We start from the raw sequence: 22987 nt of genomic DNA, 5'->3' as shown, positions 1-22987 counted from the left end.
TTTTGAAAATAAACTACCTTTTTGCATCGTTCACCACCCTATGTTTGCATTATTTGACCTCCACATTGATCTAAATGCATTTTCTTGAATTCTATTGGTCTCAAAGGTATCACCAACAGAATGGGCACCCTAAAATGTGTCGGAAATGACACCTTAAGTGTTTTTCTACAGTGTTTGGTTCCAAAGTGAGGCATTTTTGAGTATTATTGGCGGCCATCTTGGATTTGACCTCTCCCGGGCCTCAGAGGTCAAATCTGACTTCCCTCCACATCTGAAAATAAACCTCATGGTATAAACTAACTATGGTAGAAGTTTCATGTTTCTTTCAAAAAGTGCACAATTTCATGGTTATCCGCTCTACTAGAAGTCAAAAGCCCACGTAGGCTAAAAACCAAATACTTCACATTCGCTTGGTTTCATGTTGAAGGGCAATAATAGTGTTGTTCCTCGTTTCAAATGTTCATTGACTTGATGCACTGTTTGTTGAGAAGTACTGTTGGAAATGTGGAAACCCCATTGACCCATCATTATGTCGATCCCTCATTCCAGGTGTACTTTGACGGACAGTTTTTTGAGAAGTCCATTCGGAAATGAGGAACAATTGATTTACTAAAATTAGACGAGCTAGCCAGGAGTCGAACCTACGGTGGCCCTGAGAGGCCAGGGTGCTGCAAATAAAAGAACGCTGCAAATAAAAAAAACGCTGCAAATAAAAAAAACGCTGCAAATAAAAAACGCCGCGATGCAAATAAAAAAGCCACAACGGAAGTGAATTACCGGGGACTATTATTGCTGATGCACATACGACGGAAGTTAATTACCGGGGACTATTATTGCTGATGCACATGCGTTTTTTTTATGCGAGAGAAGAAGAAGGCTGGGGGATCTCCGGGAAACATCTCATGGGTAAGTTTATAATGTTAAAGTTACACAGGATGTAGATAATATCTGTCGCTGCCGTATTTATGACTTTAAATGACGTTATTTTGTGTGTGGGAGCAGATTATGTGTGTAGTGTATAATGTTAGTAGAACATAGCTACTTTTATCTGCTAACGTTAGCTGTTTTCTAAACAAACGGATCTGAGCCGACCGGGACTTAAAGATGATGCTAAGACACACAAAGTAAGTTGAATATGCCTTTATTCAACAGACGAGCTCGGGTCCTCTCCTCAACATGCTCTGAAGGAACAACTTTTACTGAATTAGGGCTGGGCAAGTTAACGCGTTATAATCGTTGCCCAGCCCTATATTGAATACATACAAGTATAGATCTTCACTAACATCCTGTAGTCAATCTTGACTCCATCAACATGTCATCTAAATGTGCCTGTCTAGAGATAAATGAGGGTCTCTTATCCTGCTTAGAGATAGAGAAGGGTCTCTATCCTATCCAAGACGTGCTTCCTTTGAGAAGTGTACTGGCTTTAAATCTTTCTTTTTTTTTTAATGTATTTTGACATTGTAGATGCATGGTTCAGATATTAAGTGATTGCAGCTGATATCTGCTGTTAAATTAGTGTCAGCTGTTTGCAGGTAACATTACCTGCTGCAATAGCTTACCAAGTAGCTGTTACTTAATTGCAAATGAATAACATTCACATTGCTCTTTTTCCACAGGCAATGTATTGTCCATATTGTGGGACTGCTGGGTGTTTTGGGAGGTTTTGCGGCTCCTGTGGCAGCAACATTGAATGTTTGGCTCCCTTTCTCGAAGATGGTAAGCTCCTCCTTAAAAGTCAAGAATTTCACCAGTACAGTGATAATGTCTTATTTGTATATGATTTGTTGCCATTTTAATATATGCTATACACATATTATTGTAAGTCATGGCAATTTCAACATGATTTAGAACTACTGATAAAAAAAAATGCCAACAAGTAAAAAAATCAGGTGAAATACCAAAGTTGACCAATTATGTGCTCCTTCATGTGCTGAGGGTTGAGCCTTCTGATGCGTTTATGCACAAATACAGGCATTAAAAGGGTACCTTTTTGTTTGCTACCTCTAGATTGATATGTATTTTTATCCTTACCAATTATGTAAGTATCCCAATATGTTGTACTTTGCCTGTTTATTTCTCTTCTTTTTTGCTCCTCATGTCTGGAATTGTTCACGCATTGAACATACTGAAAACATACACTTATGCATCAAACATTTCAGGTATTTTCCTCATTACTGATACATTTTCATTTTTTTCTTAATAGGTTTTTTGTTATTAAGTTTCATTCCTAATGACACTGTTGTCTTTTCCCTTCAGTAACAGCATCTAATGAAGGAATCAAGGCAGGCCTCATCCACAAGTACTTCACGGAGGGACACGCTTATGAAGTGATACTTGATTTTCTAGAAAAAAGACACAACATTTTTCTTAGTCTGAGGACCTTAAAGAGGAGGCTACAGAACGCTGGCTTAACAAGAAGGACAGACTACACTCCCATTGGCACTGTACACCAAACTGTTGCACATGAACTGAGAGGCTCGGGTCGGCTGTTGGGTTACAGAGCTATGTGGCAGACATTGCAACAAAAGTATCACCTGACAGTAAAAAGGGAGGATGTTAGACAGACGATTTCCAGACTAGATCCATCTGGTGTTCAACTTCGTTCCAGGCGAAGGTTTGTCCGAAGGGGATACGTCACAGCAGGACCAAACCAAGTGTGGCACGCTGATGGATATGATAAACTTAAACCCTTTGGTATTGCCATCAGTGGCTGCATCGACGGCTTTTCAAGGAAAGTTATGTGGCTCAGGAGTGGCAGCACTAACAACGATCCGGGCATCATTGCGCAGTACTACCTGCAGTGTGTATCGGAGTTTGGACTACTTCCAGCCCGCCTTCGCACTGACTGTGGAACTGAAAACGGCACTATGGCAGCCATTAACTGCACATTACGATCTCAACACACAGATGATTTTGCAGGAGCCCTCAGTCACATGTATGGTACCTCAACTGCAAACCAGCGCATCGAGAGTTGGTGGTCTTTCTTCAGAAAGCAAAGGTATAGCCTTTTAAGGTCAGGTCCAATAATGTGTGTGTGTGTGTGTGTGTGTGTGTGTGTGTGTGTGTGTGTGGGGGTGTGTGTGTGGGGGGGTGTGTGTGGGGGTGTGTGGGTGGGTGGGGGTGTGTGGTACAGAGGTGCCCAAATACTTTAAATCTATCTGGATGAAAAAAATTGTGAAATTACATTAGAGCTGTACACTAACATTTTCCCAAGGGGGTTTATGTGCTCCCAAATGAAATAATGTAGGAGCGCACCAAGAAATGTTCAACATCTCTAGAAATATTGTGACTTTTTACTTGAAGTTGTCTTTTTTTCATGAAATACAAAAGTTTTGAATTCCACCATTAGGACTCAGTTCTGGATCGAGCTCTTCAGTGACCTTAGAGAGAGGCACCTCTTCAATGGGAGCCATGAGCACAAGTGTCTGCTGCGATATGTGTTTTTGGGCATCTTCCAAAAAGACATCGATGAGTACAGACAGCTGTGGAACAACCACACCATCAGACCTGTTCGCCTGTCTCAGTGTCCATCAGGTAAACCTGATGCTATGTACCACCTGCCTCACAGGTTTGTATTCAAATTTTTTGGTAATATTACTTTAAAATATATCTGACTTCATATAATTTGGTGTATCAGCCCAATATGACAAGTTTGTCACTTGATAAATAACGTGATTCATTTAGTCTGAAAACTCATTATTTCAAAAATGATTTCAAGTCTTAAACGACTAAAAATGGATTCCAACACAAAACCTAAATCAGAAGATATCCAAAGCTATTCTGTCGATTTATCTTACTCAATTCCAAAAAGTACCTTGTGTTAGAAAGTGAGTAGAATGACCATATTTGACTGAAAGAGCTGCTGTCAACCTGAGATTAATTTCTCAAGTCAAAGCTCTTTGTTTAGGATTTAATTAACGAAGAACTGACTCAATGGAGTTTTAGTTATAATGCTTATCTAGCATGTTTGGGGGGTTAAATGATCCATTTGTAATCACTTGACTCATGTTTCAATTTATGACTGGTCATAGGTTTGGCGGAAGGGAGTGTGGATTTCCAGTGTCCTGGGAAGCCCTACACCACTTTGATGGCATCATGCAAGCATCATCCCAGTACAATTTGTGTGGTGATGAGAATCTGGAGATGCATTTTGTGGACTTGCAAAGACGGAGTGGGTTGGCTCCACCAGTGAACTGGACAGCTGCTGTTCAGAATTACATTTCCATGAAAAACATGTCTGGAGTGTAGAATACATTGCCCCACCAGCCCCCCAGAACCTTTTTTGTGTGTACAAGTTTCCAATGTAGGTTGAATATTATTTAGAATGCTGCAATTCTGAGTAGATAAGTCCAGTGAAATATTCAGCTTGTATCTTTGCATAAGTCATTAGACTGAAACCTTTCTTTGTTTAAATAAACATACAGCATATTCATGTATTTTGTAAAACATGTTTAGTGTTACATCCGTGTTATCAGTTGAATGGTCGATCGTCAGAAGATTATACACCTAATATTTTGGTAATTGATTTTAATTTTGAATATAAGCAGGTTCCAGCCTCTAAAATGTGAATATTTGCTGGATTAATTTGTTCTCTGTGAGGCTTCACTTTCTGACATTTTAAAGACCAAGGCGTGTCCGAAATCACTCATTCACTACTCCCTACTCCTTATATAGGGAATTCTATATAGGGAGTATTGAGTGATTTCAGACACAGCCCATAACAAATTGATGAATCAACAATAACATTCATTCATTGCATCAGTCACATATGCTACTGTTATTTCTGTTTTCACAGTGGATCTGAGAATAAAATCTTGTGAACCAGCTACAGCTGTGTCATCTTTGTAGCGAGTGTGTAACATATGCTATACGTAGAAAAACAAGTCCTTACGTTAAAATGAAACACTTTTAAACCATTTAATGAAGAGTCATTCAGCTTTACTCTTTCACAAAGTCCATGTAAAAACATGTTGATAAAATGGGCAAAACAAAATTTGCACAACAAGGTGCCTTTTGCAGTCTTTATTTACTGTTTATGTAAATATTTGTAAAACATCTTAACACATGTTCTGAACTCTTGATTTAACCACGGTCTACCTTACCTACCTAACGAGAATACAATAACAATACAATACAAATGTGTGGTGTTGTTCACATGTTAGATATGAAATAGGACAAATCTGCCATGAAAAATACTCACATCTCTCTTACGTCACAACATTTTGGTCTGACAGATCGCAACATTAAAACAACGGACTGTGTAGCTACTGTGTGTGGGAACATTAACTTTTACCACAAGTTATTTAATTGTTTAAAGGCACCCAAAGCCGGGGGAATTATTAATGCCAAAGTTCATGTTGGCTTTGAAGGCACCATAAGTGTCCAAAAGAGGAAGCTTTAAAATGTTGGCACAGGTATTTGTCATTGGGAATGTTGACGTTGTAGAACATAGGAACTGAAGGCGTGGCAGAGGACTCATACCAGCAGGAGGCACACATGGCACACCTGTAGCGAACATTAACACCTCCTCCAAGGTCACTGAGCTGTCATTTTCTAAAAAGTAGAGAACATTGGAATCAATTGACAGTAAATACTATCTACATCAACACCGGAACTCTTTATAATCTGTGTGTATAAAAATCAGACAAGAGCAAATTGACTAACCTTCACAATCGAGAAGATAATCTGCCCAGTAACTCATAGCTTTCTCTTCCTGAGCCCTTCTGTTGCTTCCCTGTTGACTAAATTCAGGCTGGAACAGATTTTCCATCTCTGCAGCAGACAGCTTCACATCGGCATGACAGAGAGCAGGGGTCAGGACCGTCGGATGCTGCTGCAGAGCTGTCAGAAACTGCAAACTTTCAAGTCCAGCCTTGAATCTAAAATACAATTAAAAGATGCATGCAAAGATACATGTGCATCATGTAGAAGTAAGTAAGCAAGAAAATGGGACAACAGCAACACGTTTTTCATAATTATTTTAGCAATAACAATGAAATACAAAAACCTACCTTTCGATTGCAGTGTTGTTCCTGTGGATTATGTACCACTTCAGGTAATCCTCTACTATCATTCTTTTTTCTTCACATGACCTGACATGTCTGAAGCACCCAGCAGTCTGCAACATGGCACTGTTCCGTATCATCAAGTCCTGAAGGATCTCCACTGAGGGTGAATTCTGAATCTAAAAGAAGAGATAACAGAGTCCCACACATTTCAAATATGACACGTAATTATAAAATATGGTAATGCCAGAAGTATATCTTGAAAGAATGGTTTAAGTGGACAAAACTCTCTCTTTACCTATTCTAGAATTTCACACCCTTCTCATACCTCTTGTAGGACTTTCCCTATCTCCTCATCTGTAATGTCTCCGACAGATGCCTTGAAACTGCTCTGCCCTGAGATGTAGCTGACCAGATCCTCTGACAGAAAATTAGGACCTGGTCCACCATGCACAATGGACACAGCAATCATCTTCCCTGCTAAATAATACTCATCCTCTCTGATAGCTGTCCAAGATAATGCAGAATAAAGAAATATTAAATCAGTTTCTATATTTGAAAACACTGCAAGGTTGAAATATGGGTTCTTTTAAAACATTATACACAAAACAGAACCTGTTGAATTGTAGACCAGGTAGCGGCTCTCCACAGGTCCATCAAATATGGGCCGTTTGTTCAGCTCTTTCATGAGAAGGGAGAGGAATTCTCTCTTGGGGCCACCTGTATCGAGACCTTCCTCAAACCTCCCTTCATCGTCAGAGAATTTCACCAGGATGTCTTTCTTTTCTGAGAATGTTGCCCTTTTGAATCCTCTGACTGCTCCATCCCAGATGTTCGAGCGACAGATGTTAAATCTGCTGACAGCTCGATGGTCAATCTCTAGGGCCAGGTTTGCAGTTATCTCAGAAAGTGATTGCTGGTCCACCCTGTCATCAGATAAATTATGACCATGTGAAATGGTACACCATAGCACACATTTTTGATCAGGAAAAATAACAACCACAGTTGAAGTAAGGGTAACTTTTCTCTTACTTTGTATCCTCTGGAATGTCATGACTGCACTCAACACTGTCTGAGTCATCCTTATCCTCTATTACAATGGGCGCATACAGCTGAGTATATTTGCTGAGAAATTGACATACACAAGTTTACATTGTTGATGTTTTCATATAAAACATACTTGAATTGTAGAAAGGAAAGTATAATACCTATAGCACGCAGTTTCCAGCACACCTCCTGATGTTCCTGGGCCCTCTTGTGAGTCAGAAAATAAGACCTGAATCACAAACCATAACAGGGATAGGACAGGTAAGTTGAAGTATTTTAAATCATGGCTATCTGAAGGCTGATTTAGAAAGAAAAGACTATTCTAATGTACACAAACGTGGATCTCTGGGTCAGTGTGACACGTTATTTCATGTAGTTTAAGACATTAATTGTGTGACAATATTTCCAGACAAGGCTAAATGTGAACAAAAGACAATGTTTTGGAGCCACAATTACCGGAGCTGCTGAATCACTGCCTGACTCTGCAGGTTCCCATACCTGGAAGTAAAAAACAATATATCAGTGTGACACTTCAAATTTGACAGAACTAGAGCTTAACACATTTGAACATAAATATTGAATTCTATTATTCTAACAGAAAGTGTATGTGATTTGCGCCAGGGGGAATGATCCTTCTTACATTATTACTTTCAGTGAAAAACATACACATTATTATGGTGTGATTTTGCAGGGATCTGCACTAAATAAAGTTGTTTTCTTAAGTTTGTATAATATGTGTAAGCCAGGACGCTGCAACATTTACCGCAATTTAAAATGCTATTTTGGGACATGTTTCATCGTAAAAATATGCCGTCTATGTGAAATCTAGAAACATTTTCACTTCCAGATAGAATTTACAATATAAGCGATCTAAGATACAACAAATGTAGTACTCACTAATGTATCAGCTGCATTGAATTCTGCAGAAGTTGGACTCATGATGATCACCTCTGAATCCGATGAGTTGGATTCAGAGCTGGTTTCCTGAGCTGTGAAATACAAGAACAGGTATAAGAGGATTTTAGACTACTCAGAACAACAGAGTGCTTTCCTTGACAAACAAATCAATTTAAAAAGCTCTTCTTGGTTGGTAATTAATTTCACAATTACTTACAAGATGTAAAGAAATCTTCAGCTGTACAAATGTACAGTGTGATACGTTGGTAGGCCTTCCCCACTACCTCTTTGTACTCGTTTAGAGTGAAGGGTACTTCTGTTCCTGGTATATTAGTTATCTTTGTACCGTCAGGGTAGAGCAGTACGTAGGGACCACCATGTAAATTTCTGTCGAAGGTCTTCATTTTTTGCTCAGCAGCTCTCTGCAATTCGTCCGCATCCGACTCTGGTCGCATCAAAAGGGGAAGTACTGTTCCTCTTACAGTCTTCAGTACACCATCTTTCAGCCTCATAAGGCCTACTGAAATCTACAGAGAAACAACGAAATAGGCGACTGTTAACTAGTTCAGTGACACTATAAATACATGACAGAATGGACTGTCGGCAAATTATTAGTCTATCTCAGCAAAAAAATGTACCTTCACAACCTTCAGGTTGTCTTTTGATGGTGTTTTTTTTTTCTTAAAACCTGCTCGTCTCTCCTTCTCTTTTACACTCCGGAAAGTCCGGAATAACTCCAGTGTGCTTTTTCCTGTAGCCTCTGCTTGAAATAAGAGTCCAATCAATCGTCAATGACAAAGAACAGAGAGACATAGAGTGTTCTCACCCATACTCATAAGATATAGAGTGTACATTGCCTAAGCCTAATTCAAAAAATAAAAAAATAAAAATTACCTCCACTTGTGCCTGTTTTATCAACATCACACAGGAATTTGAGGTCCTTGCCACATGAACAGCAAAAGGCTGATTTAGAGTCCTGCTGCTGTCCACAAAAAGGACAATACATTATGACCTGCAAGAAAACAAATAAAGTATCATTAGGTTGCTTTGCGCTTCAATTGCATGAACATCTTTCTATCTATCTATCTATCTATATATAAAGCAAGAAATGTCCGTGTGTGTGTGTCTGTGTGTGTGTCTGTGGCTCGCATATCTCTCTGACTGTTTGTCAGATCGACCTAAGCTTTCGGATATGGCTTGCGGATTGCATGATGATTTGCATCCTTCATTTAGAATTTTTTGGGATTCATTTTTCTAAACCTGTATTTTTGACGAATCTACGCGCTCCGGTACGCCCCCCGGACAACATTGCAAGCAGCAATTATGGGAGCCAAACAATCGGTCCGCTTAGTACAGGCACAAGCTTTGAACGGCCATGCCCCGAACGGGCACTGCACTAGTTTTTAAATAACACTAACACATTTGGAAAGACTAATCAGTACTACTTTCAACGCTGGCTTAATACAAGGAATCTCCCAAAATGGATTGCAAGTGTGTCTTAATCACGACATTCCCCACTGACAAGGGCAAGACAAGTTTCAGGCAGTTAAACACGCAAGAATACTGTGAGTCTGTGAGTGTGTGTGTGTGTGTGTGTGTGTGTGTGTGTGTGTGTGTGTGTGTGTGTGTGTGTGTGTGTGTGTGTGTGTGTGGTCTAGATTTAAAACGGTTCAAGCTGCACGGATAAATCGAGCAGAATCAAACAGTTTTTACAGACAAGCAAACAACTTGAAAATAGCTTTCTGCAGTTTTGATCAAAGCTATGTTCTACTAACATTATACACTACACACATAATCTGCTCCCACACACAAAATAACGTCATTTAAAGTCATAAATACGGCAGCGACAGATATTATCTACATCCTGTGTAACTTTAACATTATAAACTTACCCATGAGATGTTTCCCGGAGATCCCCCAGCCTTCTTCTTCTCTCGCATAAAAAAAACGCATGTGCATCAGCAATAATAGTCCCCGGTAATTAACTTCCGTCGTATGTGCATCAGCAATAATAGTCCCCGGTAATTCACTTCCGTTGTGGCTTTTTTATTTGCATCGCGGCGTTTTTTATTTGCAGCGTTTTTTTTATTTGCAGCGTTTTTTTTATTTGCAGCGTTCTTTTATTTGCAGCACCCTGGCCTCTCAGGGCCACCGTACGAACCTGGAATCTTCTGATCCGTAGTCAGACGCGTTATCCATTGCGCCACTAACCCTTTGGTTTTGCTTTTGTAGCAGCTTTTAAACAGTAGAAAATTAACTAAAAAAGCAGTAGGTAGGTTGAAGCAAAAACATAAAAGCAGACTCGAACTGCTGCCGTGACCTGGATACAAACCGGGGTTGCTGCGGCCACAACGCAGAGTACTAACAACTAAAAGATCACGGCCACTGTAGTTCTCACAGTATTGCAAACATACCATTCTGAAGACAAGTACACTTACAAAGGGGGCACCCAGATTTGAACTGGGGACCTCTTGATCTGCAGTCAAATGCTCTACCACTGAGCTATACCCCCTATGACTGACACATTTCAGACACGTACTGATAGGCTGGGCATTACTGTAAAGCTCAAATGACCAGAAGTCAAAAGCCCACGTAGGCTAAAAACCAAATACTTCACATTCGCTTGGTTTCATGTTGAAGGGCAATAATAGTGTTGTTCCTCGTTTCAAATGTTCATTGACTTGATGCACTGTTTGTTGAGAAGTACTGTTGGAAATGTGGAAACCCCATTGACCCATCATTATGTCGATCCCTCATTCCAGGTGTACTTTGACGGACAGTTTTTTGAGAAGTGCATTCGGAAATGAGGAACAATTGATTTACTAAAGATAGACGAGCTAGCCAGGAGTCGAACCTGGAATCTTCTGATCCGTAGTCAGACGCATTATCCATTGCGCCACTAACCCTTTGGTTTTGCTTTTGTAGCAGCTTTTAAACAGTAGAAAATTAACTAAAAAAGCAGTAGGTAGGTTGAAGCAAAAACATAAAAGCAGACTCGAACTGCTGCCGTGACCTGGATACAAACCGCGGTTGCTGCGGCCACAACGCAGAGTACTAACAACTAAAAGATCACGGCCACTGTAGTTCTCACAGTATTGCAAACATACCATTCTGAAGACAAGTACACTTACAAAGGGGGCACCCAGATTTGAACTGGGGACCTCTTGATCTGCAGTCAAATGCTTTACCACTGAGCTATACCGCCTATGACTGACACATTTCAGACACGTACTGATAGGCTGGGCATTACTGTAAAGCTCAAATGACCAGAAGTCAAAAGCCCACGTAGGCTAAAAACCAAATACTTCACATTCGCTTGGTTTCATGTTGAAGGTCAATAATAGTGTTGTTCCTCGTTTCAAATGTTCATTGACTTGATGCACTGTTTGTTGAGAAGTACTGTTGGAAATGTGGAAACCCCATTGACCCATCATTATGTCGATCCCTCATTCCAGGTGTACTTTGACGGACAGTATTTTGAGAAGTACAATAGGAAATGAGGAACAATTGATTTACTAAAGTTAGACGAGCTAGCCAGGAGTCGAACCTGGAATCTTCTGATCCGTAGTCAGACGCGTTATCCATTGCGCCACTAACCCTTTGGTTTTGCTTTTGTAGCAGCTTTTAAACAGTAGAAAATTAACTAAAAAAGCAGTAGGTAGGTTGAAGCAAAAACATAAAAGCAGACTCGAACTGCTGCCGTGACCTGGATACAAACCGCGGTTGCTGCGGCCACAACGCAGAGTACTAACAACTAAAAGATCACGGCCACTGTAGTTCTCACAGTATTGCAAACATACCATTCTGAAGACAAGTACACTTACAAAGGGGGCACCCAGATTTGAACTGGGGACCTCTTGATCTGCAGTCAAATGCTCTACCACTGAGCTATACCCCCTATGACTGAGACATTTCAGACACGTACTGATAGGCTGGGCATTACTGTAAAGCTCAAATGACCAGAAGTCAAAAGCCCATGTAGGCTAAAAACCAAATACTTCACATTCGCTTGGTTTCATGTTGAAGGGCAATAATAGTGTTGTTCCTCGTTTCAAATGTTCATTGACTTGATGCACTGTTTGTTGAGAAGTACTGTTGGAAATGTGGAAACCCCATTGACCCATCATTATGTCGATCCCTCATTCCAGGTGTACTTTGACGGACAGTTTTTTGAGAAGTCCATTCGGAAATGAGGAACAATTGATTTACTAAAGTTAGACGAGCTAGCCAGGAGTCGAACCTGGAATCTTCTGATCCGTAGTCAGAAGCGTTATCCATTGCGCCACTAACCCTTTGGTTTTGCTTTTGTAGCAGCTTTTAAACAGTAGAAAATTAACTAAAAAAGCAATAGGTAGGTTGAAGCAAAAACATAAAAGCAGACTTGAACTGCTGCTGTGACCTGGATACAAACCGGGCTTGCTGCGGCCACAACGCAGAGTACTAACAACTAATAGATCACGGCCACTGTAGTTCTCACAGTATTGCAAACATACCGTTCTAAAGACAAGTACACTTACGAAGGGCGCACCCAGATTTGAACTGGGGACCTCTTGATCTGCAGTCAAATGCTCTACCACTGAGCTATACCCCCTATGACTGACACGTTTCAGACACGTACTGATAGGCTGGGCATTACTGTAAAGCTCAAATGACCAGAAGTCAAAAGCCCACGTAGGCTAAAAACCAAATACTTCACATTCGCTTGGTTTCATGTTGAAGGGCCATAATAGTGTTGTTCCTCATTTCAAATGTTCATTGACTTTGATGTACTGTTTGTTGAGAAGTACTGTTGGAAATGTTGAAAGCCCATTGACCCATCTCTATGTCGATCCCTCATTCCAGGTGTACTTTGACGGACAGTTTTTTGAGAAGTGCATTCGGAAATGAGGAACAATTGATTTACTAAAGTTAGACGAGCTAGCCAGGAGTCAAACCTGGAATCTTCTGATCCGTAGTCAGACGCGTTATCCATTGCACCACTAACCGTTTGGTTTTGCTTTTGTAGCAGCTTTTAAACAGTAGAAAATTAACAAAAAAAGCAGTAGGTAGGTTGAAGCAAAAACATAAAAGCAGACTCGAACTGCTGCCGTGACCTGGATACAAACCGGGGTTGCTGCGGCCACAACGCAGAGTACTAACAACTAATAGATCACGGCCACTGTAGTTCTCACAGTATTGCAAACATACCATTCTGAAGACAAGTACACTTACAAAGGGGGCACCCAGATTTGAACTGGGGACCTCTTGATCTGCAGTCAAATGCTCTACCACTGAGCTATACCCCCTATGACTGACACATTTCAGACACGTACTGATAGGCTGGGCATTACTGTGAAGCTCAAATGACCAGAAGTCAAAAGCCCACGTAGGCTAAAAACCAAATACTTCACATTCGCTTGGTTTCATGTTGAAGGGCAATAATAGTGTTGTTCCTCGTTTCAAATGTTCATTGACTTGATGCACTGTTTGTTGAGACGTACTGTTGGAAATGTGGAAAGCCCATTGACCCATCATTATGTCGATCCCTCATTCCAGGTGTACTTTGACGGACAATTTTTTGAGAAGTGCATTCGGAAATGAGGAACAATTGATTTACTAAAGTTAGACGAGCTAGCCAGGAGTCGAACCTGGAATCTTCTGATCCGTAGTCAGACGCGTTATCCATTGCGCCACTAACCCCTTGGTTTTGCTTTTGTAGCAGCTTTTAAACAGTAGAAAATTAACTAAAAAAGCAGTAGGTAGGTTGAAGCAAAAACATAAAAGCAGACTTGAACTGCTGCTGTGACCTGGATACAAACCGGGCTTGCTGCGGCCACAACGCAGAGTACTAACAACTAATAGATCACGGCCACTGTAGTTCTCACAGTATTGCAAAAATACCGTTCTAAAGACAAGTACACTTACAAAGGGGGCACCCAGATTTGAACTGGGGACCTCTTGATCTGCAGTCAAATGCTCTACCACTGAGCTATACCCCCTATGACTGACACATTTCAGACACGTACTGATAGGCTGGGCATTACTGTAAAGCTCAAATGACCAGAAGTCAAAAGCCCACGTAGGCTAAAAACCAAATACTTCACATTCGCTTGGTTTCATGTTGAAGGGCAATAATAGTGTTGTTCCTCGTTTCAAATGTTCATTGACTTGATGCACTGTTTGTTGAGAAGTACTGTTGGAAATGTGGAAACCCCATTGACCCATCATTATGTCGATCCCTCATTCCAGGTGTACTTTGACGGACAGTTTTTTGAGAAGTGCATTCGGAAATGAGGAACAATTGATTTACTAAAGTTAGACGAGCTAGCCAGGAGTCGAACCTGGAATCTTCTGATCCGTAGTCAGACGCGTTATCCATTGCGCCACTAACCCTTTGGTTTTGCTTTTGTAGCAGCTTTTAAACAGTAGAAAATTAACTAAAAAAGCAATAGGTAGGTTGAAGCAAAAACATAAAAGCAGACTTGAACTGCTGCTGTGACCTGGATACAAACCGGGCTTGCTGCGGCCACAACGCAGAGTACTAACATCTAATAGATCACGGCCACTGTAGTTCTCACAGTATTGCAAACATACCATTCTGAAGACAAGTACACTTACAAAGGGGGCACCCAGATTTGAACTGGGGACCTCTTGAACTGCAGTCAAATGCTCTACCACTGAGCTATACCCCCTATGACTGACACATTTCAGACACGTACTGATAGGCTGTGCATTACTGTAAAGCTCAAATGACCAGAAGTCAAAAGCCCATGTAGGCTAAAAACCAAATACTTCACATTCGCTTGGTTTCATGTTGAAGGGCAATAATAGTGTTGTTCCTCGTTTCAAATGTTCATTGACTTGATGCACTGTTTGTTGAGAAGTACTGTTGGAAATGTGGAAACCCCATTGACCCATCATTATGTCGATCCCTCATTCCAGGTGTACTTTGACGGACAGTTTTTTGAGAAGTCCATTCGGAAATGAGGAACAATTGATTTACTAAAGTTAGACGAGCTAGCCAGGAGTCGAACCTGGAATCTTCTGATCCGTAGTCAGAAGCGTTATCCATTGCGCCACTAACCCTTTGGTTTTGCTTTTGTAGCAGCTTTTAAACAGTAGAAAATTAACTAAAAAAGCAATAGGTAGGTTGAAGCAAAAACATAAAAGCAGACTTGAACTGCTGCTGTGACCTGGATACAAACCGGGCTTGCTGCGGCCACAACGCAGAGTACTAACAACTAATAGATCACGGCCACTGTAGTTCTCACAGTATTGCAAACATACCGTTCCAAAGACAAGTACACTTACGAAGGGCGCACCCAGATTTGAACTGGGGACCTCTTGATCTGCAGTCAAATGCTCTACCACTGAGCTATACCCCCTATGACTGACACATTTCAGACACGTACTGATAGGCTGGGCATTACTGTAAAGCTCAAATGACCAGAAGTCAAAAGCCCACGTAGGCTAAAAACCAAATACTTCACATTCGCTTGGTTTCATGTTGAAGGGCCATAATAGTGTTGTTCCTCATTTCAAATGTTCATTGACTTTGATGTACTGTTTGTTGAGAAGTACTGTTGGAAATGTTGAAAGCCCATTGACCCATCTCTATGTCGATCCCTCATTCCAGGTGTACTTTGACGGACAGTTTTTTGAGAAGTGCATTCGGAAATGAGGAACAATTGATTTACTAAAGTTAGACGAGCTAGCCAGGAGTCGAACCTGGAATCTTCTGATCCGTAGTCAGACGCGTTATCCATTGCACCACTAACCGTTTGGTTTTGCTTTTGTAGCAGCTTTTAAACAGTAGAAAATTAACTAAAAAAGCAGTAGGTAGGTTGAAGCAAAAACATAAAAGCAGACTCGAACTGCTGCCGTGACCTGGATACAAACCGGGGTTGCTGCGGCCACAACGCAGAGTACTAACAACTAATAGATCACGGCCACTGTAGTTCTCACAGTATTGCAAACATACCATTCTGAAGACAAGTACACTTACAAAGGGGGCACCCAGATTTGAACTGGGGACCTCTTGATCTGCAGTCAAATGCTCTACCACTGAGCTATACCCCCTATGACTGACACATTTCAGACACGTACTGATAGGCTGGGCATTACTGTAAAGCTCAAATGACCAGAAGTCAAAAGCCCACGTAGGCTAAAAACCAAATACTTCACATTCGCTTGGTTTCATGTTGAAGGGCAATAATAGTGTTGTTCCTCGTTTCAAATGTTCATTGACTTGATGCACTGTTTGTTGAGACGTACTGTTGGAAATGTGGAAAGCCCATTGACCCATCATTATGTCGATCCCTCATTCCAGGTGTACTTTGACGGACAATTTTTTGAGAAGTGCATTCGGAAATGAGGAACAATTGATTTACTAAAGTTAGACGAGCTAGCCAGGAGTCGAACCTGGAATCTTCTGATCCGTAGTCAGACGCGTTATCCATTGCGCCACTAACCCCTTGGTTTTGCTTTTGTAGCAGCTTTTAAACAGTAGAAAATTAACTAAAAAAGCAGTAGGTAGGTTGAAGCAAAAACATAAAAGCAGACTTGAACTGCTGCTGTGACCTGGATACAAACCGGGCTTGCTGCGGCCACAACGCAGAGTACTAACAACTAATAGATCACGGCCACTGTAGTTCTCACAGTATTGCAAACATACCATTCTGAAGACAAGTACACTTACAAAGGGGGCACCCAGATTTGGACTGGGGACCTCTTGATCTGCAGTCAAATGCTCTACCACTGAGCTATACCCCCTATGACTGACAAAGTTCAGACACGTACTGATAGGCTGGGCATTACTGTAAAGCTCAAATGACCAGAAGTCAAAAGCCCACGTAGGCTGAAAACCAAATACTTCACATTTGCTTGGTTTCATGTTGAAGGGCCATAATAGTGTTGTTCCTCGTTTCAAATGTTCATTGACTTGATGCACTGTTTGTTGAGAAGTACTGTTGGAAATGTGGAAACCCCATTGACCCATCATTATGTCGATCCCTCATTCCAGGTGTACTTTGACGGACAGTTTTTTGAGAAGTCCATTCGGAAATGAGGAACAATTGATTTACTAAAATTAGACGAGCTAACCAGGAGTCGAACCTGGAATCTTCTGATCCGTAGTCAGAAGCGTTATCCATTGCGCCACTAACCCTTTGGTTTTGCTTTTGTAGCAGCTTTTAAACAGTAGAAAATTAACTAAAAAAGCAATAGGTAGGTTGAAGCAAAAACATAAAAGCAGACTTGAACTGCTGCTGTGACCTGGATACAAACCGGGCTTGCTGCGGCCACAACGCAGAGTACTAACAACTAATAGATCACGGCCACTGTAGTTCTCACAGTATTGCAAACATACCATTCTGAAGACAAGTACACTTACAAAGGGGGCACCCAGATTTGGACTGGGGACCTCTTGATCTGCAGTCAAATGCTCTACCACTGAGCTATACCCCCTATGACTGACAAAGTTCAGACACGTACTGATAGGCTGGGCATTACTGTAAAGCTCAAATGACCAGAAGTCAAAAGCCCACGTAGGCTGAAAACCAAATACTTCACATTTGCTTGGTTTCATGTTGAAGGGCCATAATAGTGTTGTTCCTCGTTTCAAATGTTCATTGACTTGATGCACTGTTTGTTGAGAAGTACTGTTGGAAAAGTGGAAAGCCCATTGACCCATCATTATGTCGATCCCTCATTCCAGGTGTACTTTGACGGACAGTTTTTTGAGAAGTACAATAGGAAATGAGGAACAATTGATTTACTAAAGTTAGACGAGCTAGCCAGGAGTCGAACCTGGAATCTTCTGATCCGTAGTCAGAAGCGTTATCCATTGCGCCACTAACCCCTTGGTTTTGCTTTTGTAGCAGCTTTTAAACAGTAGAAAATTAACTAAAAAAGCAGTAGGTAGGTTGAAGCAAAAACATAAAAGCAGACTTGAACTGCTGCTGTGACCTGGATACAAACCGGGCTTGCTGCGGCCACAACGCAGAGTACTAACAACTAATAGATCACGGCCACTGTAGTTCTCACAGTATTGCAAAAATACCGTTCTAAAGACAAGTACACTTACAAAGGGGGCACCCAGATTTGAACTGGGGACCTCTTGATCTGCAGTCAAATGCTCTACCACTGAGCTATACCCCCTATGACTGACACATTTCAGACACGTACTGATAGGCTGGGCATTACTGTAAAGCTCAAATGACCAGAAGTCAAAAGCCCACGTAGGCTAAAAACCAAATACTTCACATTCGCTTGGTTTCATGTTGAAGGGCCATAATAGTGTTGTTCCTCATTTCAAATGTTCATTGACTTTGATGTACTGTTTGTTGAGAAGTACTGTTGGAAATGTTGAAAGCCCATTGACCCATCTCTATGTCGATCCCTCATTCCAGGTGTACTTTGACGGACAGTTTTTTGAGAAGTGCATTCGGAAATGAGGTACAATTGATTTACTAAAGTTAGACGAGCTAGCCAGGAGTCGAACCTGGAATCTTCTGATCCGTAGTCAGACGCGTTATCCATTGCACCACTAACCGTTTGGTTTTGCTTTTGTAGCAGCTTTTAAACAGTAGAAAATTAACTAAAAAAGCAGTAGGTAGGTTGAAGCAAAAACATAAAAGCAGACTCGAACTGCTGCCGTGACCTGGATACAAACCGGGGTTGCTGCGGCCACAACGCAGAGTACTAACAACTAATAGATCACGGCCACTGTAGTTCTCACAGTATTGCAAACATACCATTCTGAAGACAAGTACACTTACAAAGGGGGCACCCAGATTTGAACTGGGGACCTCTTGATCTGCAGTCAAATGCTCTACCACTGAGCTATACCCCCTATGACTGACACATTTCAGACACGTACTGATAGGCTGGGCATTACTGTAAAGCTCAAATGACCAGAAGTCAAAAGCCCACGTAGGCTAAAAACCAAATACTTCACATTCGCTTGGTTTCATGTTGAAGGGCAATAATAGTGTTGTTCCTCGTTTCAAATGTTCATTGACTTGATGCACTGTTTGTTGAGACGTACTGTTGGAAATGTTGAAAGCCCATTGACCCATCATTATGTCGATCCCTCATTCCAGGTGTACTTTGACGGACAATTTTTTGAGAAGTGCATTCGGAAATGAGGAACAATTGATTTACTAAAGTTAGACGAGCTAGCCAGGAGTCGAACCTGGAATCTTCTGATCCGTAGTCAGACGCGTTATCCATTGCGCCACTAACCCCTTGGTTTTGCTTTTGTAGCAGCTTTTAAACAGTAGAAAATTAACTAAAAAAGCAGTAGGTAGGTTGAAGCAAAAACATAAAAGCAGACTTGAACTGCTGCTGTGACCTGGATACAAACCGGGCTTGCTGCGGCCACAACGCAGAGTACTAACAACTAATAGATCACGGCCACTGTAGTTCTCACAGTATTGCAAAAATACCGTTCTAAAGACAAGTACACTTACAAAGGGGGCACCCAGATTTGAACTGGGGACCTCTTGATCTGCAGTCAAATGCTCTACCACTGAGCTATACCCCCTATGACTGACACATTTCAGACACGTACTGATAGGCTGGGCATTACTGTAAAGCTCAAATGACCAGAAGTCAAAAGCCCACGTAGGCTAAAAACCAAATACTTCACATTCGCTTGGTTTCATGTTGAAGGGCAATAATAGTGTTGTTCCTCGTTTCAAATGTTCATTGACTTGATGCACTGTTTGTTGAGAAGTACTGTTGGAAATGTGGAAACCCCATTGACCCATCATTATGTCGATCCCTCATTCCAGGTGTACTTTGACGGACAGTTTTTTGAGAAGTGCATTCGGAAATGAGGAACAATTGATTTACTAAAGTTAGACGAGCTAGCCAGGAGTCGAACCTGGAATCTTCTGATCCGTAGTCAGACGCGTTATCCATTGCGCCACTAACCCTTTGGTTTTGCTTTTGTAGCAGCTTTTAAACAGTAGAAAATTAACTAAAAAAGCAGTAGGTAGGTTGAAGCAAAAACATAAAAGCAGACTTGAACTGCTGCTGTGACCTGGATACAAACCGGGCTTGCTGCGGCCACAACGCAGAGTACTAACAACTAAAAGATCACGGCCACTGTAGTTCTCACAGTATTGCAAACATACCATTCTGAAGACAAGTACACTTACAAAGTGGGCACCCAGATTTGGACTGGGGACCTCTTGATCTGCAGTCAAATGCTCTACCACTGAGCTATACCCCCTATGACTGACAAAGTTCAGACATGTACTGATAGGCTGGGCATTACTGTAAAGCTCAAATGACCAGAAGTCAAAAGCCCACGTAGGCTGAAAACCAAATACTTCACATTCGCTTGGTTTCATGTTGAAGGGCCATAATAGTGTTGTTCCTCGTTTCAAATGTTCATTGACTTGATGCACTGTTTGTTGAGAAGTACTGTTGGAAAAGTGGAAAGCCCATTGACCCATCATTATGTCGATCCCTCATTCCAGGTGTACTTTGACGGACAGTTTTTTGAGAAGTACAATAGGAAATGAGGAACAATTGATTTACTAAAGTTAGACGAGCTAGCCAGGAGTCGAACCTGGAATCTTCTGATCCGTAGTCAGACGCGTTATCCATTGCGCCACTAACCCCTTGGTTTTGCTTTTGTAGCAGCTTTTAAACAGTAGAAAATTAACTAAAAAAGCAGTAGGTAGGTTGAAGCAAAAACATAAAAGCAGACTTGAACTGCTGCTGTGACCTGGATACAAACCGGGCTTGCTGCGGCCACAACGCAGAGTACTAACAACTAATAGATCACGGCCACTGTAGTTCTCACAGTATTGCAAACATACCATTCTGAAGACAAGTACACTTACAAAGGGGGCACCCAGATTTGGACTGGGGACCTCTTGATCTGCAGTCAAATGCTCTACCACTGAGCTATACCCCCTATGACTGACAAAGTTCAGACACGTACTGATAGGCTGGGCATTACTGTAAAGCTCAAATGACCAGAAGTCAAAAGCCCACGTAGGCTGAAAACCAAATACTTCACATTTGCTTGGTTTCATGTTGAAGGGCCATAATAGTGTTGTTCCTCGTTTCAAATGTTCATTGACTTGATGCACTGTTTGTTGAGAAGTACTGTTGGAAAAGTGGAAAGCCCATTGACCCATCATTATGTCGATCCCTCATTCCAGGTGTACTTTGACGGACAGTTTTTTGAGAAGTACAATAGGAAATGAGGAACAATTGATTTACTAAAGTTAGACGAGCTAGCCAGGAGTCGAACCTGGAATCTTCTGATCCGTAGTCAGACGCGTTATCCATTGCGCCACTAACCCCTTGGTTTTGCTTTTGTAGCAGGTTTTAAACAGTAGAAAATTAACTAAAAAAGCAGTAGGTAGGTTGAAGCAAAAACATAAAAGCAGACTTGAACTGCTGCTGTGACCTGGATACAAACCGGGCTTGCTGCGGCCACAACGCAGAGTACTAACAACTAATAGATCACGGCCACTGTAGTTCTCACAGTATTGCAAAAATACCGTTCTAAAGACAAGTACACTTACAAAGGGGGCACCCAGATTTGAACTGGGGACCTCTTGATCTGCAGTCAAATGCTCTACCACTGAGCTATACCCCCTATGACTGACACATTTCAGACACGTACTGATAGGCTGGGCATTACTGTAAAGCTCAAATGACCAGAAGTCAAAAGCCCACGTAGGCTGAAAACCAAATACTTCACATTCGCTTGGTTTCATGTTGAAGGGCCATAATAGTGTTGTTCCTCGTTTCAAATGTTCATTGACTTGATGCACTGTTTGTTGAGAAGTACTGTTGGAAAAGTGGAAAGCCCATTGACCCATCATTATGTCGATCCCTCATTCCAGGTGTACTTTGACGGACAGTTTTTTGAGAAGTGCATTCGGAAATGAGGAACAATTGATTTACTAAAGTTAGACGAGCTAGCCAGGAGTTGAACCTGGAATCTTCTGATCCGTAGTCAGACGCGTTATCCATTGCGCCACTAACCCCTTGGTTTTGCTTTTGTAGCAGCTTTTAAACAGTAGAAAATTAACTAAAAAAGCAGTAGGTAGGTTGAAGCAAAAACATAAAAGCAGACTTGAACTGCTGCTGTGACCTGGATACAAACCGGGCTTGCTGCGGCCACAACGCAGAGTACTAACAACTAATAGATCACGGCCACTGTAGTTCTCACAGTATTGCAAAAATACCGTTCTAAAGACAAGTACACTTACAAAGGGGGCACCCAGATTTGAACTGGGGACCTCTTGATCTGCAGTCAAATGCTCTACCACTGAGCTATACCCCCTATGACTGACACATTTCAGACACGTACTGATAGGCTGGGCATTACTGTAAAGCTCAAATGACCAGAAGTCAAAAGCCCACGTAGGCTGAAAACCAAATACTTCACATTCGCTTGGTTTCATGTTGAAGGGCCATAATAGTGTTGTTCCTCGTTTCAAATGTTCATTGACTTGATGCACTGTTTGTTGAGAAGTACTGTTGGAAAAGTGGAAAGCCCATTGACCCATCATTATGTCGATCCCTCATTCCAGGTGTACTTTGACGGACAGTTTTTTGAGAAGTGCATTCGGAAATGAGGAACAATTGATTTACTAAAGTTAGACGAGCTAGCCAGGAGTCGAACCTGGAATCTTCTGATCCGTAGTCAGACGCGTTATCCATTGCGCCACTAACCCTTTGGTTTTGCTTTTGTAGCAGCTTTTAAACAGTAGAAAATTAACTAAAAAAGCAGTAGGTAGGTTGAAGCAAAAACATAAAAGCAGACTCGAACTGCTGCCGTGACCTGGATACAAACCGCGGTTGCTGCGGCCACAACGCAGAGTACTAACAACTAAAAGATCACGGCCACTGTAGTTCTCACAGTATTGCAAACATACCATTCTGAAGACAAGTACACTTACAAAGGGGGCACCCAGATTTGAACTGGGGACCTCTTGATCTGCAGTCAAATGCTCTACCACTGAGCTATACCCCCTATGACTGACACATTTCAGACACGTACTGATAGGCTGGGCATTACT

The 22987-nt window shown here is 41.5% G+C and overlaps 2 protein-coding genes across 6 annotated transcripts; one reads left to right on the top strand and one right to left on the bottom strand.

Moving 5' to 3' along the window:
* The first annotated feature begins 682 nt into the window (after positions 1 to 682).
* Positions 683 to 4829, top strand: LOC307034351 (uncharacterized protein). 4 transcript variants are annotated; one of them, XM_079673170.1, is made up of 5 exons: positions 683 to 906; positions 1620 to 1719; positions 2266 to 3001; positions 3353 to 3571; positions 4035 to 4829. In XM_079673170.1, exons 1-5 carry the CDS (start codon positions 859 to 861, stop codon positions 4249 to 4251), a joined length of 1320 nt encoding a protein of 439 aa, XP_079529296.1. In that variant the 5' UTR covers positions 683 to 858; the 3' UTR covers positions 4252 to 4829. The 4 variants fall into 4 exon arrangements, with proteins under 4 accessions (XP_079529296.1, XP_079529295.1, XP_079529298.1 ...); XM_079673169.1 differs by having other exon boundaries at positions 2260 to 3001; XM_079673172.1 differs by lacking the exon at positions 3353 to 3571 and having other exon boundaries at positions 684 to 906; positions 2260 to 3001.
* A 77-nt stretch (positions 4830 to 4906) lies between these two features.
* LOC307034350 (G2/M phase-specific E3 ubiquitin-protein ligase-like) lies at positions 4907 to 10060 on the bottom strand. 2 transcript variants are annotated; one of them, XM_079673168.1, is made up of 13 exons: positions 9845 to 10060; positions 8847 to 8964; positions 8600 to 8712; positions 8170 to 8479; positions 7953 to 8044; positions 7512 to 7553; positions 7217 to 7284; positions 7041 to 7133; positions 6624 to 6934; positions 6337 to 6515; positions 6015 to 6187; positions 5668 to 5882; positions 4907 to 5556 (listed from the first exon to the last, which is right to left on the bottom strand). In XM_079673168.1, the coding sequence occupies exons 1-13, from the start codon at positions 9890 to 9892 to the stop codon at positions 5315 to 5317; spliced, it is 2004 nt and encodes a 667-aa protein (XP_079529294.1). In that variant the 5' UTR covers positions 9893 to 10060; the 3' UTR covers positions 4907 to 5314. The 2 variants fall into 2 exon arrangements, with proteins under 2 accessions (XP_079529294.1, XP_079529293.1); XM_079673167.1 differs by having other exon boundaries at positions 8591 to 8712; positions 9845 to 10057.
* Between the last annotated feature and the right edge of the window lie 12927 nt (positions 10061 to 22987).

The sequence above is a fragment of the Notothenia rossii genome, assembly GCF_949606895.1.
Source record: "Notothenia rossii genome assembly, chromosome: 3".
Taxonomy (NCBI): domain Eukaryota; kingdom Metazoa; phylum Chordata; class Actinopteri; order Perciformes; family Nototheniidae; genus Notothenia; species Notothenia rossii.
This window is presented reverse-complemented; position numbering and strand designations above follow the sequence as displayed.